The 15,691-nt window shown below is 36.1% G+C and overlaps 1 protein-coding gene and 1 pseudogene across 3 annotated transcripts in view; both read left to right on the plus strand.

Moving 5' to 3' along the window:
* The window catches only part of LOC114031431 (solute carrier family 22 member 3-like), a 192,438-nt gene that overhangs the window by 68,704 nt on the left and 108,043 nt on the right, over nucleotides 1–15,691 (plus strand). For all 3 annotated transcript variants that reach the window (XM_027846504.1, XM_027846502.1, XM_027846503.1), the window contains exons 4-5: nucleotides 4,609–4,777; nucleotides 5,635–5,752. In XM_027846504.1, coding sequence (XP_027702305.1) covers nucleotides 4,609–4,777; nucleotides 5,635–5,752 — 287 coding nt within the window. The remainder of the gene's footprint in view (nucleotides 1–4,608; nucleotides 4,778–5,634; nucleotides 5,753–15,691) is intronic.
* On the plus strand, nucleotides 619–1,474 carry LOC114031432 (annotated as a pseudogene).

The following is a 15,691-nucleotide window of genomic DNA, read 5'->3' on the forward strand; positions in this document are numbered from 1 at the left end:
AGACACTGCCCCTCCCACCCCAGGAGCAGAGCTCAAATTTAAAAGAAAGGAAAAAGGCTGAAAAAGATGAGCAAAAACAACAACAACAACAACAAAAAGAATTTGACCATAGAAAGTTATTATGGTGAGAGGGAAGATCAAGATACAAACTCAGAAGAGGACAGTAATGTCAAATTACCTATGAGCAAAACCCCAAAGAAAAATGGGAAGTGGTCTCAAGCCCAGAAAGAACTCATGGAAGAGCTCAAAAAGGCACTTTAAAATCATATAAGGGAGGTAGAAGAAAAATTGGAAAAAGAAATGAGAGTGATGCAAGAGGATTATAAAAAAAAAGAGTCAACAGCTTAGAAAAAGAAAACAACTGCTTAAAAAGTAGAATTGGCCAAGTGGAAAGGGATATACAATTAAAGTTGGGGGCAGGGTTGAGTGGACTGGCCCAGGCTTCCAGGGGAGGGAAGGATGGAAGGTGGGTGCTAGAGAGACCTGGGCTCAGAACTTAATTCTCCAAGGAGAAGAAGTTCCCATCCAGAGAACCCGAGCAACAATGTCAGGAGTGGCCTCAGTTGATTATGGAAGATTTCCACAAAAGTAACAGTTCAGAGATAGCAACACAACCACATGTCACTAAGAGGAGCTGCACCAATGACAGTTGTATATCTTTCTGGAGAGCAAGTACAGAGTCAGGGGGTCATCCACACTGCTCAGTCATCTTTAGTAATCCACCCCTTGCAAGTAGAGACAGTGCAGATATCATTCTGGTCAGACAGTGAAGATTCTCAGGATTCATCTGATAGCATAGGCTCTTCACAGAAAGCTCAGAGGATTTTAGCATGGCACCCATCTTACAAAAAAAAAAACAAACCTTAATAATTTTTCTTCAGAAGATGCCAGAGACAGGAAGAGAGATGGAGAAAACCCTGGAGTTTCAACAGTCACATCTATGTCTGTCCCAATTCTTTTCTATCAGACTAGCACTGGACCATACATTGCCAATGCCCTAAATGGAACATTACAACTGACCAGTCCAAGAACAGATGAAGTACAGGGGCTGCAGGCATTAACAATGATGAATGCAGGCAATACTCAACAAGGAAAAACAATTCTTCAGTATGCACAGACATCTGATGGACAGCAGATACTTGTCCCTAGCAACCAAGTAGTTGTATAGACTGCATCAGGAAATAGGCAGACTTATCAGATTCATGCCACACTAGCAAATACTAACCTTCCACATACAGTAGTGATGACATCTCCAGTCACTATAATATTTCAGACAACCAAATCAGATGATCCACAGTTGAAAAGAGAAATAAATTTGATGAAAAATAGAGAAGCTACTCCAGAATGCCGTAGAAAGAAAAAAGAATATGTTAAGTGTCTGGAAAATTGAGTTGCAGTCTTGGAAAGTCAAAATAAAACTTTAATAGATGAATTAAAAACTTTAAAAGATCTCTACTCCCATAAAAATGTCTAAAAGAAGACAAATGTTATGAACTCAACTAAAAATTAAATGGATTTTCTTTTTATATGGAATTTTATAAACTAAAAGGTCAAAATGAAACTTATGAAAGTTAGAATGGGACAAGTGGAAGCTAACGACCTTATGAAACATAAAGTATCAAACAAAATCAAAAGAATAAAAAAATAGAAGATGTAAAATACCTCACTGCAAAAAAAAAAACTGACCTGAAAAATAGATCCAGAAGAGACAATGTTAGAATCATTGGGTACCTGAAAGCTGTAATCAAAAGGAGGACCTGGACAGCATCTTTCAAGAAATTATGAAGGAAAACTGCCCTGATATCCTGAAACCAGAGGGCAAAATAGGCATTGAAAGAATCCACCTATCACCTCAAGAAAAAGAACCCAAAATAAAATCTCCAAGGAACATTATAGCCAAATTTCAGAATTATCAAGTCAAGGGAAAAATACTCAAGAGGGCAGAAAGAAACAATTCAGATATCAGGGAGCCACAATCAGGATTACACAGGACTTAGCAGCTGCAACATTTAAGGATTGGAGGTCATGGAACATGATATTCCGGAAGACAGAGGAGCTAGGATTACAACCAAGAATCACCTACCCAGTGAAATTAAGTATAATTCTTCAAGGGAAAAATATGGTCATTCAATGAAATAGCAGGATTTCAAGATTTCATAAGAAAAAGACCAGAATTAAATCAAAAATTTGATCTCCAATATCAAGACCCAAGAGAAGCCTAAACAGATTAAATGGGAAAAGAAAACATGAGGGATTCAATAGAGCTAAACTGTTTACCTCCCTACATAGGAAGATGATACTTGTAATTCTTAAAAATTATATCACTAATAGTACAGCTGGAAGGCATATATACAAAGACAGGGTATGGGTATGAGGTGAATTTGAGGGAATGACATAAAAAAGAAGGGATGAAAAAGAGGAGTACACTGGGTGAAGTAGGAAGGGAGAGATAGAACAGTGTAAATTATTTCACATGAAGAAGCATGAAAGGCCTAATTACAGTGGAAGGAAAGATGGGAGGGTGGGTGATGAGCATTACTTGAACCTTATTCTCATCAGTATTGGCTCAAAGAGAGTATACAATCAGTTGAATATAGAAATTGATCTTACTCAATAGGGAAGTAGGAGGGGAGGAGATTAAGTAAAGGGTGGGGACTGAAAGAAGGGAGAGGAGATGGGGGAAGTGGTAGACAGAAGCAAAACACTGGTGAGAAGGAAAAGGGTGAAAGGTGAGAGTACAAACAGGAGGAATAATAATATGGAAGGAAATACACAGTAATCATGACTATGATATTGAATCCCCTTTTTAAGTTGTGTATGTGGAAATGTTTTTTTTTTGTCTTCTTGTATTTAAGTTCAAAATGGATAAAAATTAAATTAAAAAAAGAATAGATACAATAAGGACAGAAGCAATAACAAGGCAGTGTATTAACAACCACACATCAGCCCCAGTAGGGAGAGTAAGCCACTTGGTACTACCTCCCTCTCGCTGTCTGGAGAGGTGCTAGTTAGTGCCTCTTGTAAGCACATTCATTTCCTGCTCAGAAGCCAATTAAAAGGTTTTTCTTCACCATTCAGTAAATGAACAGAAATAGTCATAGAATATCTGCACATACTCTGAAGTAGAAAGTCAGATCCATGATATGTCATCATGGTTCCTCAATACTCCATGGGGGCTTGTAGAAGGCAAGGCTCCCTCTGGACGTTCTAAGAATGAGGCCCTTGTTGGCCAAATCCCTTGTTATATAAGGAATTCTAGGAATTAGGGGTATGGGTAAAGAATGATAGAGAGCATTTGGGTGGAGTGGAGGCAGAAGCAGAAGTAATATTGTCATCACATTATACCATAGATCACCAGGATGGAAAGAACAAGTCATGTTGGACAAACCTCACTTTTTTGATAGACTAGTAGATCACAGAAATGTTGCAAATGTAATTTACTTAGATTTTTAGTCTCTTCTACTCTTATCTTAGAAAAGATCCTAAGGATATATGGGCTAGAAAATAGGAGTTTGCTACATTGGGAACTGATTGAAAGAGGGGAGTCTTGCTCACGTATGAACTGGACTAGTTGGCCTTTGAAGTCCTTTGCATTTCTGAGACCCTGTGATTCCTTCATGTGGTAAGGGAGATGACTCCCAAAGACACTGTGAATTAACACCCAGGCTAATATGAAGAATATGAGAGAGAAGGATGTTTAGACATTGCAAGCAAAAAGCAGTTGAGAAAAAAATGATTCTGTACAGCATGAGTCCCAGCTAAGGCAGATCATCCCCAAAGCATTTATAAATGAAACTGGAAGGAGAACAAAAATAAAAGTGAAATGGAATAGTTTCGGTGTTGTTACAATCAATTCTTTATCTTTAGTGACAGTGAAATTTTTACATTTGGCTCCTACCCTCAGTAACCAGTGGCACCTACATGAGGACATAGAATGGCATTTATGAAGATTAAATTCAGAAGAATAACTGAACCTGAGCTGGAACTTAACATGGAAAGCTACTTTAAAGGCATCCACTTTCCAAGATTATCTCAATGACAGAAAGATTCCAAGAAAATAAAAAGATAATTTATGACATTATTACCCAAGAGAGTGACTGGGAAGATGGTAGCAACTAGCAATGCATTTGCCTATTTTCTCATCTTTATAAAATAGTTCATTTGTCAAGGGCATCTCTGTGAAAACGTGAGAAAGTAAGAAGTATGCTCTCATGTTAGGGCAGGTAGGTGGCACAGTGGATAGAGTATGGGGCTTGGAATCATAAAGACTCATCTTCATGAGTTCAAATCTGGCCCCAGACATTTAAAAGTTGTGTGACCCAGGGCAAGTGACAACCTCAATTGCTTCCAAAAAAAAATTGAGGTAATACTATTTTGACTATCTACCTTATAGGATTGTAAATTGCAAAGTAGTACATAGACATGGATTGTTATTAACCTGCAAATCATTTTGTTCATGATTTCATTGGTTGTGGTGGTTCTAATGCCACAAAAAAAAACCCCAACAAACTAATATACATCTAGCACTTAATGGATGTTATTGGTCTAATATATTTCTGTAGAATAGTCCCTTTTCATTCTTAACCTCTTTTGTTTTTCTCTCTTCAGTGACAGAAATGGTTGGTTCAAAACAGAGAAGAATTGTGGGAATCGTGATTCAAATATTCTTCACCTTTGGAATTATAATTATCCCTGGGATCGCCTACCTTATCCCCAAATGGCAAGGGATCCAGCTAGCCATCACACTACCCAACTTTCTGTTCCTTCTCTATTACTGGTAATATGGTCATGGTCATTGTTATAGTCACATGTTCTTTATGGTGGTAAAACACTTTGGAGTCAGAATCATAAAGTAACCAAAAGTAATGGAGATTTTCCAAATTCTTCAAAAATGTGCCCTAGGTTTGAAATTTTGAAAATTAGCCAAGATCATTTTGTTATATTTTGGCTCTTCAAAAAGCATTAAATGATAAATGAAGGCATATGTGACATTTAGTTGTTTCATAAAATCTTACAAAATGACAGTATTTATCATTAAAAAAGAACATTCAAATCAAGCAAGTAGATGATTCTCTTCGTAATTTGATGAATCTATGATCTTATTGGTGTGGATAAATTTCCTCCAGTAACTGTAGACCATTCAGAATTAATCTATCATCTAAGATAGTATTAAACAAAAGTTAACAGATTAACAATTAGAAATTCATATAGAGTAAAATAAATTATTAATAGTTTATCTAATTATTAATTATTAAAGATTCACTCTGATCCACTTCTTCAAGCTTTCCTTCTTGGAGAGACAAGGATAGGGAGATAAGACTGCTTCATTTCCTTGAGTTTCTTCAATTTATAGAATTTATCAAATGCTTTATCATTTAGTGTGTCATCAGAAAGTCATCAAAAAAGTATGATTTTCCAAATATAAGCTGGTAGGAAATATCAGCCAATGAAATTTTCCTTAACCTACTTGCTACCTGACCGTCAGAATCTTCAGAGTTTGCATTTTGGGTTTTTGATTGGTTGGTTTTTTAGCCAATGGCAAGACCTCATTTGAAGAGAGGAAAAAAAATAAAGCATAAATATCAAAATTTTGAAAAGTCTAGACATACTTCATCAACTTCCTCGCTTTGCCAGGGTGGTTCCTGAGTCTCCCAGATGGCTAATCACTCGGAAGAAAGGAGAAAAGGCCTTGAAAATTCTGCAGAGCATTGCCAAGTACAATGGGAAATATCTTTCACCAAATTACTCAGAGGTAATTCTATTTTATTTTTCATAGTACATCCTGTTAAAATCAATAGATTTGTTTTCATGACACCTGTGTATTTGATAAAAATGATTTTAGGTAGTAAAATAATTGTTCAACCATCTGACTGAATTGTTTATTTTGACTAAAAAAAATCTAAAAAAAAGGCTCAAAGGGGTTAAAAGAGGATGAAAAGAGTGGTTAAAGAAGAAATACTCTGTTAAGTGGTATTAGTTTTTTGTTTATGGTCAGCCTATAACAGTTCCATGCTTTCATGTTACAATTATTTCCTTGAACACATACCATTGCATAATAGATTTTTATTGACTTTACAATTTGTACTTATGACCTGTTGTTGATTTTTCTTTAAACTTCATGAAAAACAACATTTATCTGAAATATTTTTTGGAACAGTAAACTTTCAGTCTTTGGATTTATATGTGTTCATTCATACACTCCATAGATGTTTATTGAGTACCATGTGTTTGTACAGCATTGTCTTAATTGTCTTTAGTGGGAGTTATGAAAACAGTAGAAGAAATAGTCTTTTTGGAGAGTGTATAATCCAATTGAGATGAGATACATGCACATCAATCAAGTCACAAGAATTTCTTAATCACTTACTATACATCAGGTGCTGTGCTTAGCACTAGATATACAAGGAAAAATCAAGAACAGCCCCAGAACACATGCCCACAAGGACTTTATATTCTAATGGGGAGAGTGTGTGCGCATGCACACACATACACCCACATATATATGTATGTATATGTATAATATACCCATATATATCCAAATATATGTGTGTATATATATATGAGTGTATGTATGAGTATACACAGATACATACATGTGTGTTATACACACAGGATGTTCCAAAAGTCTTAGTGCAATATATTGATGTATATATTTGTATATGTTAGTACATACATGACAAATACAGACTAGATGGCAGTTGGCCTTAGAGGAGAAAGCATTAACAGCAGTGGGAATAAGAAAAGGTCTCTTGAAGGTGATGGAACTTGATCTGAGTCCTAAAGAAAGCTGAGGTTAGAAGGGAGAGGATTCCAGGCATGCAGGACAGCTGGTACAAAGGAAGGAAAACATAGAGTTTCCTATGTGAAGAATAGCAAGAAAGCCAGTATGGCTAGGTTATAGAATATGTAGAGGAGGAGTAATATGTTAAAAAGTTAATAAAGACTGGAAAGACAGGAGGGATCAGAATGTAAAGAATTTCAAGTGCCAAATAAAGGTGTTTATATGTGATCTTATCAGTTATAGGGAGCCATTGGAAACAACCAGAGAATAAATACCAGGCAGCATATAAAGAAGTGTATGATAATAAGCTATAGACTCTTGGGGAATACACACTCAGGGAAAACAAAGGGAATGAAAGATCATTGGATGGGGGGATTAGTCAGGTAAGTTTTCTTGGAATACATGAATCTTGACCCATCTGCTAGGATCAAATAGCCTTGCTCAATTAGGAAGATATTTCTACCAAGAGAAGCTTTTGTTGGTCAGGTTTCTTTTTTTCCTATTTGGCTCAGACTACTTTAGATGTCTACTTTACATCTATCTTTCAAATTACACTTAAATAGGAACTGGCCAATCATATATGAACTTAGAATTCTGCTGACTGACAAATTAAAATATCTGTTACAATGGGAATTTTGAGGCACATTTAACCTTTGTCAGTAATAAAAGGCATCCATTAATCCCTATGTCTGTTTCCTTACTTGGACAAATTTAAGACCTTCTCTCTACATAGTCATTAAACTAAACAACCTCACGGCCCATTCCTTCATTTTTGCCACCATCATAATTACTACTGCTCATTGAGGCAGTGTGAGATTGTGGACTTGTCTTTGAGATTTAGCTATGATGCTTACTAACTGCATGACCTTGGACAATCCAAATGTAATCTGTTTGAGTTTGTTTCCTAAATCATAAAATGGGGATAATTATACCTCTACTACCTTAAAAGTGCTATGTAAATGTGAGCTATTACTATTGTTATTATAATTACCTCTGAATCAGTTGTATAGCAATCTACATTCACTGTTAAGACCACCAACATGGATGCTTGGGTCTGCCTTTCTGTAGTCACTTCATGCCTTAAAACACTGCCTAATTTCCCCAATTTAAAGATGTGTCAAGCCTAGACCAAAGTTGATTAGTAGTGCTGTCTTTGGATCAAACAGAAGTTTTTAAAAAAAACGCACTAAACTTTAGATGACTCATGGAATGAAACGCCTTTGGCAAAATATAGTGCTGTAGCAACCTGCTCACTTTTTCTTATGTTAAATGCTGCTGAGAAACTGTGCCCTAGACCAGATCCACTTCCTCTCAGCCATAATGCCCCTACTGAAAAGGAAAGAAGCCATTTTTGTGTCTTCTATGAACCATTACCTGGTCCTTTCCATAAATATCCACTGGTCCTACTTCTAAGTTATGAAGTGCTATAAAGATGATTTATGAAGATGACTAATAGGGAAGTAATTATGTTTTTTGATGTGTCTGTGCTTGTGAAATACTATGAACCATCAGGAAAAGTGATGCCATCCCTTTCTGAACAGGTAGATGGATGATTTCATTTAAAAGTCAGATTTGAAAGTAAAACTAAGCTTTCTTTAAGTTGAAGCAGTATGTCTGCAGCCTTTATTGAGAGAAAGAGAAAAAGACAGAGAGAGAGAAAATTTGTGATGTAGAGATGCTAAGTAAACAGCTAAGTAAACAAAGCATCTTCTTCTAGGATATATTATAGTACAACTTCATTTTAAACAGCCTTGTTAAAGCCTAGATCAGGTCATACTAGACACTAAATCATGTTCTTTACATTCAAAGTGACATTTAATGCATCCCTCTCACTGTTACAGAGCATGCCTTCAATAGAAAAGTTCTATTTGTCTCTAAATCCTAAAATTATAGTATAGCCATGCAAAATCTAAGTGGAGTCTATCTCTTTATCAACCAGAAGACCCGGGTTCAAATCCTGCCCTGTGTGCATATGGGTGGTAATTATACCCAAAGATAATAATAGTCTATAATATCATATTAGTTCCTTGCATTAGATTTGTATGATAATATTTGGCATGCTGTGGAAAACCAGATTTTTCACATTTGGTTCATATCATTACATATGAAAATTTCAGATTGGTGTGAGACAAAGAGGGCTGACTTGGATTCACAGCAACTAAGTTTGAATCCTGACCCTACCACTAACTCCCTAGCAAATCAGTTAACTTTTCTAGCCCTAAGGTAGTTCAAATGTAAAATAGGGTAATTGATCTAGGTGGACTCTCAGGTCCATTCCACCTCTAGATATATGGTCCTGTGACTCAAATAGCAGGTTGAAAATACTATGGAATAGCTGTCCACATACCAGCACCTTTGTTTAGCCTAGAAATCATGAATGAAAATATTCTTAAAAGTTCTCATGAACTTCAGAAGAAAGAGTTCTATTTGTAATCAGGAAAGAGTTACTACCTTTATAAGAACTTAAATCAAGGGGTTTTTCTTGGTGCCCTTCTGTATTACGTTAGATTATTCCTTATTGTGACATTCCTTGCATGTCCAATAAAATGAACTTTTTTGCCTTAAGAATGTGTCTTTTCTAACAATAAGGAGGAACTGATTGGCTAATTAAAATTACAGGAACCTTAGCAGGAGTGGCCAGGTAATACAGATTGTAATTAAATAAGAAAGAGGAACACAGAGCAAAGTATAAAGTGAATCTTAGATTTGGGAAATGCCTAGATTCTATGAAGAAAGTAGGGTCAAGGGGGATGGGAGATTCTTCAGAATTAAGTTCTGATATTGTAGTCAAAATCTAATCAGAAAGAATGGGGAGTAGAGCTAAAAAGCCAGCATTATTTGCAATCATGAAACACTGGAAACTTTCCCAGTAAATTCCCAGTAAAATTTCCCAGCAAAACAAGGATATGCTGTTGCCACTGTATTTGATACAGTAATTTTAAAAAAAGGTTTTCTATAGCAAAAAGATAAAAACAATTAACTAAATGAGCATTGGTGAAGAGGAGGCAATATGAATTATAGACAATATGAATTTACTTAGGGAATAGTGCAGAAAATCAGCAAAGAAGCTAGTCAAGATCTCGACTACGACAAGTAAACTGCAGGACAGTAAAAGATTTCTGAATGTGCAATGACCAAAAATTAATTGAAAATCAAATGCATAATGAATCCGAGGTGTTTCTTACAGCAATTTCCCGTATTGCATCATACAACTTCACTGCAGCCTTGGTACCGAAAACACAGCATGCACACTTTGCATTGCGTATGCCATCATGCCTCTCAATGCCAATGAACGCTGCTGAAACTTGAAAAGGGGTCACAAGTGGAAAAAGTTTAAGATGCCCTGAAGTCAAACTGCTTCACTTTATTGCTGAGGAAAGAGAAGCCCAGAGATTTTAAATGACTTGGTCCAGATCAAACAGCTAGTAAGTGGTAGAACCAAAATTCAAATCCAGGTCTCCTAAATCTAGTGCTTTTCCATTATAACATTACAACTTCTTTATTTTTAAATCAGCAATTTGAATGAAGGCATACAGAATGCTTACCAGATTTGCAGATAACACAATACTAGGAAGGATGGGTTATGTGTACTACATGAAAGAATCAGCATCCAAAAGAATCATCCATACACCATCCTCTCAAGGAGACCAATTGTTAATAAAATGAAACTGACTTTGATCTAGAGATATGGTTTTTATCAGCATATGGAAGTCCTATTGTGGAAATGCTGAGGGAGATCTTGAGCTCTTCTCTGATTTGTAGTCTCATTAGGTTACTGAGAAGTTAAGTAATTTGCTTAAGGTCATGCAATATGTATCAAAGGGCAGAAGTTAAACCAAGGTCTTTTTAACTACAAGGTCAACCTTCCATTTACTAGGCTAAACTGCCTTTCCTAAGGTGAAATTTAATAGGAATAAATGTTAATTCTGTGACTATACAAATAAAGGATACAGAATGAGACAATGGATCATGAAAAAAAGCTGAGGGTTTTGATAGACAGAAAGCTCAGTGTGAGTCAACAATGTAATGTGGCAGCTCAAACCATCTAATATTGTTTTAAGTTGCATTAATAAAAGGATTGTGTCCTAAGGCAGAGAGATAATAGTCCCACTGTGCTCTGCCCTGGTACAAGCCTAACTGGCGTATTGTGTTCAGTTTCTGGTGCCATATTTTAAAAAGGATGATGACACACTGTAGGTGGGGCTGAGGAGAAAGGACATACCGAAAAGCACAGAAACTAGCCTGAGCAAACACATGGAGGTGGGTGATAGAAAGTCACGTAATGGATTCAACAAGTAAATCAGTTTGGTTGGACTCTACAATGCGTGAGGTCGAGTGAGATCATTCTGCAAAAAAAGATTGGAAACAGATTATGAAGTACTTCAAATGCCAAAAGAAAAGTTTATATTTGATTATAGAGGCAATAGGGAGCTGTGGAGATTTCTAAAACTAGAAAGTGACAGTCAGAGCCATGCTCTGCTAATAGGCAGCATTTATATAGCTATTTAGAGTTTGCAAAACACCTTTTTTGATACTCACCACAACCCTATGAAGTAAATGCTATTATTATCCTCATTTTACAGATGAGGAAACTAAGGCCAAGAAGTTAATTGGCCTGCCTATGGGTCACACGGCTAGGAAATTACTGAGGCAGAATTTGAACCCAGATCTTCCAGACTTCAAGTTCAACATACTATCTATTGTACCACTTCAGGAATGTCTCACTGTATGGAGGACAGATTGGAGAGAAACACTATTGGCAGCTAATCTGAAGGTTCTGCCGTCCAATACTAATTCTGTTCAAATGAATTACTTTTGTTTAATCAAGACAGTATTGAATAAAAAGGAAAAAACGTGCCTATAAAAATGAAATTAAGACAGAATTAAAGTAAGGAGTGTGTCAGAAGGAGATAGATCAAAAAGACCTTCCCTGGCACCCCATTACAACAAACACAGCCAGAATGGCTCCTAGGAGAGTTTAACCATGAATGGATGTTGGGAAAAGGGGCGTTCCAAAGTTCCCAACACTTGTCACTTTTGTTGTGTGGGCAGCAGAATCAGACTTACTGGTTGACCATGAAGATTTTTAGAACTCCTTACCATGCAGTAGGACATTGAGACATCTTTCTCCCATTCACCCCATTCTTGTATCTCTACAATGTACTGCTCAGTGTATGCTGACTTAGACACTGATACAGTCGATAGTATCTTTTTTTCTAAATTTCAACTGTAACATTTCGAAGTAAGTTTTAAAGTGTGTTCTGTTTCATCTAGAAAAAAAAATAAACCAAAACTAGCCTCTATACTAACAAAGAATTCAACCTCAATTTTCTTTACACTAATGATTCATTTAAAATATTAGAAAGATTAGTTGTTGAACATCATGGTGATTGTGATGCAAACCTATTTGATTTACTTTGTCTACAAAATAACTTATTAAATACTGAAAATTTTAGTAATAAGAACTGACTTCCTCTCTCCTCTTTCTCTCTCCCTTCCCCTTCCTTCCCCTTCCTTTCCCTTCCCTTCTCTTCTTTTCTCTTTCTATTTATATATACATATATTCATGCACACACATGTGTATGTGTATTGTGTATTTTTGTAATACCATTTTAAGTAATACCAGTGAGGGAAGAGGTATTTTTTTTATGTCCACAGGGTACACACCACTACACTACATTCTTGGTAATCCCTCTGACTTCCCCATTAGAGAGATAAAAGTTCTTAATTCTTGACTGGTTTCTGTATTACTGGCTCAGTATCATCTTTTCTTTAAAAATGAAAAAATTCCTCTCTCTCTATCTCTCTGTATGTATATATGTGTGTACGTATGTATATATGTATCTGTGTGTATATGTATGTGTGTATAGAGGTATATGTGTATATATGTATATGTGTATGTATATATATGTGTATATGAATATGTGTGTATATGTATGTGTGTATACACACACACACACACACACATATATAAACCTAACCTGCAGTCTCAGTAACAAGGCAAAAACCTTCAGAAGAACCTAGGCATTTGTCTTTGAAGTTGCTTCCAGTAATTACCTTATATATATTTGAATTTATCAACTTCATATTTATGCTGTACTTACTTATTTATACATTTATGTGCTTATTGTCTCCCTCATCAGAATGTAAGCTTCTATTGAGTAGGGATTATTTCAGTCTTTGTACTTGTATCCCCAGCACCTTGCTCAGTGCCTGGCACATAGTAAATGCTTAATAAATATTTGTTGATTGATTAGAAAAAGATAGGAGCTAGACCATAAATCATTTCAAGTCTCTGTGCATAGCCTGGAAATTGACTAGCAAGGATAAAAGTTGTGCTTATATGAGACTATGAATAACTAATCAGAAATTACCTATAATATGGAGGAAAAAGCATTAGGACCACAATTACCACAAGCCCAATTTTAGATGTAGGGGTTAGGTGAAGAAGGCTGTGAGGGTACAGCCAAAAAGGAAAAACTAAAGAGAATAAAGTAAGGGACTTCTCCTAGGTGGTAGCATATTATTGGAGAAATATCCACCACAGCTACCTTTTTTTTTCCTTTTGGATGATAGAATTACAAGGGAAGATAATGATAAACAATGAGATAATGATAATAATAATAACTAGCATTTATATAATGCCTGAAGGTTTGTAAAGCACTATAAAAGTTTTATCTCATTTGATCCTCACAACCCTGAGAAGTAGCTGCTTTTATTATCTCCATTTTATAGATGAGATAACTGAGGCAGACAGAATTTAAGTAACTTGACCAGAGTTACACAGCTGGTAAATGCCTGAGGCAGGTCTTGAACTCAGATTTTCCTGTCTCCTGTATCTCCTGTACCACCTAGACCATCCATTAGATGATAGGATAGAAAGCTTCTGGCCAAGTGATCCATGGTCCCATACATCACGTGTGGTAGCAACAGGTTTCAGTGGAAAGAATGCTGAACTTAGGAGTCCCACATCTTGAGTTCAATGACCAGTTCTGCCACACTGTTCTGAGTTTGAATCTTAGCACATGTACTCACTTGACTTCTCTGGACCTCAGTTTCCCTGAATACAAAATGAGAAAACTGAACCATATGAGCTTTTAGATTCCATCACACTCTAGATCTATCCTACTTCCCATCTAATCATGTACCAGAGAATCAGAACTGTGAAAGCCTGAAATTAGGAAAAATAAACTCAATAGAAAAGTTACCGTGAATTCCCCTTTAGAGTTTTAGCGTATTTGAACTGTTTGAGTGAATAATGGGAGACAATTGTAATAGCAAAAGAGAAACTGATTGAGTGAATGCCCTGAGAATTTCCCAGATTGCAGAAGTATCTGGGAAATAAAGATCCTGGAATATGTGAGAGAGTTGCAGTTTGTCCCAAATAGGAGAACTTTTTCAGACCCTTTTCAAGGAAGAGAAAATGGGAGTGAGTTAGGAAAAGGAGGTTGGAGCCAACAACCCAGCTTTCTGTAAAAGGAATTTTCCCCTTCTCCATCAGTGGTAATAGAAGAGGGAACTCCAGATCCATAGAGTGGGTCATGAAATAGCTGGAGTTCTGTGGCCCCCATTTTGTGCACTCACTCATTTGTGGTGGGTAAACTTGACCTTAAAATAAAAGCATTTTTGAATGGTTTGTGATGAATGCAAATCAGATGTAGTCAGTCAATAAAATTGAGTCCCAATTATGTGCACAGCACACATGTGAAGTTAGGGCAGATGTATCCTTGGGACTCTTGTAGAAGCTGGGAATGCCCAGGAAACAACTTTAAAGATCTCTTACATTTCTGCTTATTCGATAAAATGAAGCAGAGCATAACATATCGTGATGTTTCATTGACCTTGAAAGCAGCTTTCCACATTGCAGCAGTTCAAAGAGTTGAGCAACATTTGAATACAATCATCTTACTATCTTCAAAAGTGACTCTTTGTTTTCCTTTCTACTTAGGCTTCAGAGCTCACACTATTCCTTAGTCTGGGTCTTAAGGAAACATTGAGGGAAATTGGGAAAGTCTAGAACGGACATTGCAATGTGACTAACAGATTGCCAATTTTTGCTGTTTTTCTACATAGTCTATTCATAGTCAATTCTACACAGAATTCTTCTTTTGCATGAATATGAAATTGCAGGGTCTACCACATGCTGTCTTCCTGAAATTTTGTAAAGCACTTTGATAATATAATTTGACTGAAAACATTCCCTTCATAAACTTCAACAAGTCAACAAACTTCTGTCACAGAAACATTTTTTTAAAAAAATAATCAGTTGGAAATGTATTTTGCATGACTACACATAGATAATCTATGTAAAATTGCTTGCCTTTTAACGGGAGGGGGAAGAGAATTTGGAATTCAAAATTTGAAAAAAAAAAGAATGTTAAAATTGTTTTTACATGTAATTAAGGGGAAAATAAAATACTAAATAAAAAAATAAAAATAATGAGAGATAGCAAGGTGTTATTGACAAAGAGCCTGCCTCCAAGCCAGGAAGACCTGGGTTCAGGTCTTGCTTCTGACTGGATGACACTTGCTAAGTTACTTAACTTTTCAGTGCTCTAGCCAGCTTTCTAAGACTCCAAGTTGTAGAGACAGTGTCAATCTTCATTGGTTGAGAGAATTTCATCAGCTGGAAGTTACTTGTTGCAGTAAAATCACAGGTTTGCCCCTAGCTTGATCCCTATTGAAGAAAATTCAAATCAGATCATATGCTTCATCTGGAGGCCCATATGTCTAGCAGACTAGCCAATGTGAATTCAGTATAGGCCATTTCAAGTCCATTTTACAGTATTGTCACAGGTGACTAATGAAAAAATCAGATTACCCATAAAACAAGGGCACCATATATATATACCATTAGTCATCAATCTTATAAATTTACTTTTTTGAAAAGTCTTCAAAGGATGCCCAGTT

The sequence above is a fragment of the Vombatus ursinus genome, unplaced genomic scaffold (genome assembly GCF_900497805.2).
Source record: "Vombatus ursinus unplaced genomic scaffold, bare-nosed wombat genome assembly UNPS02015175.1, whole genome shotgun sequence".
Lineage (NCBI taxonomy): Eukaryota > Metazoa > Chordata > Mammalia > Diprotodontia > Vombatidae > Vombatus > Vombatus ursinus.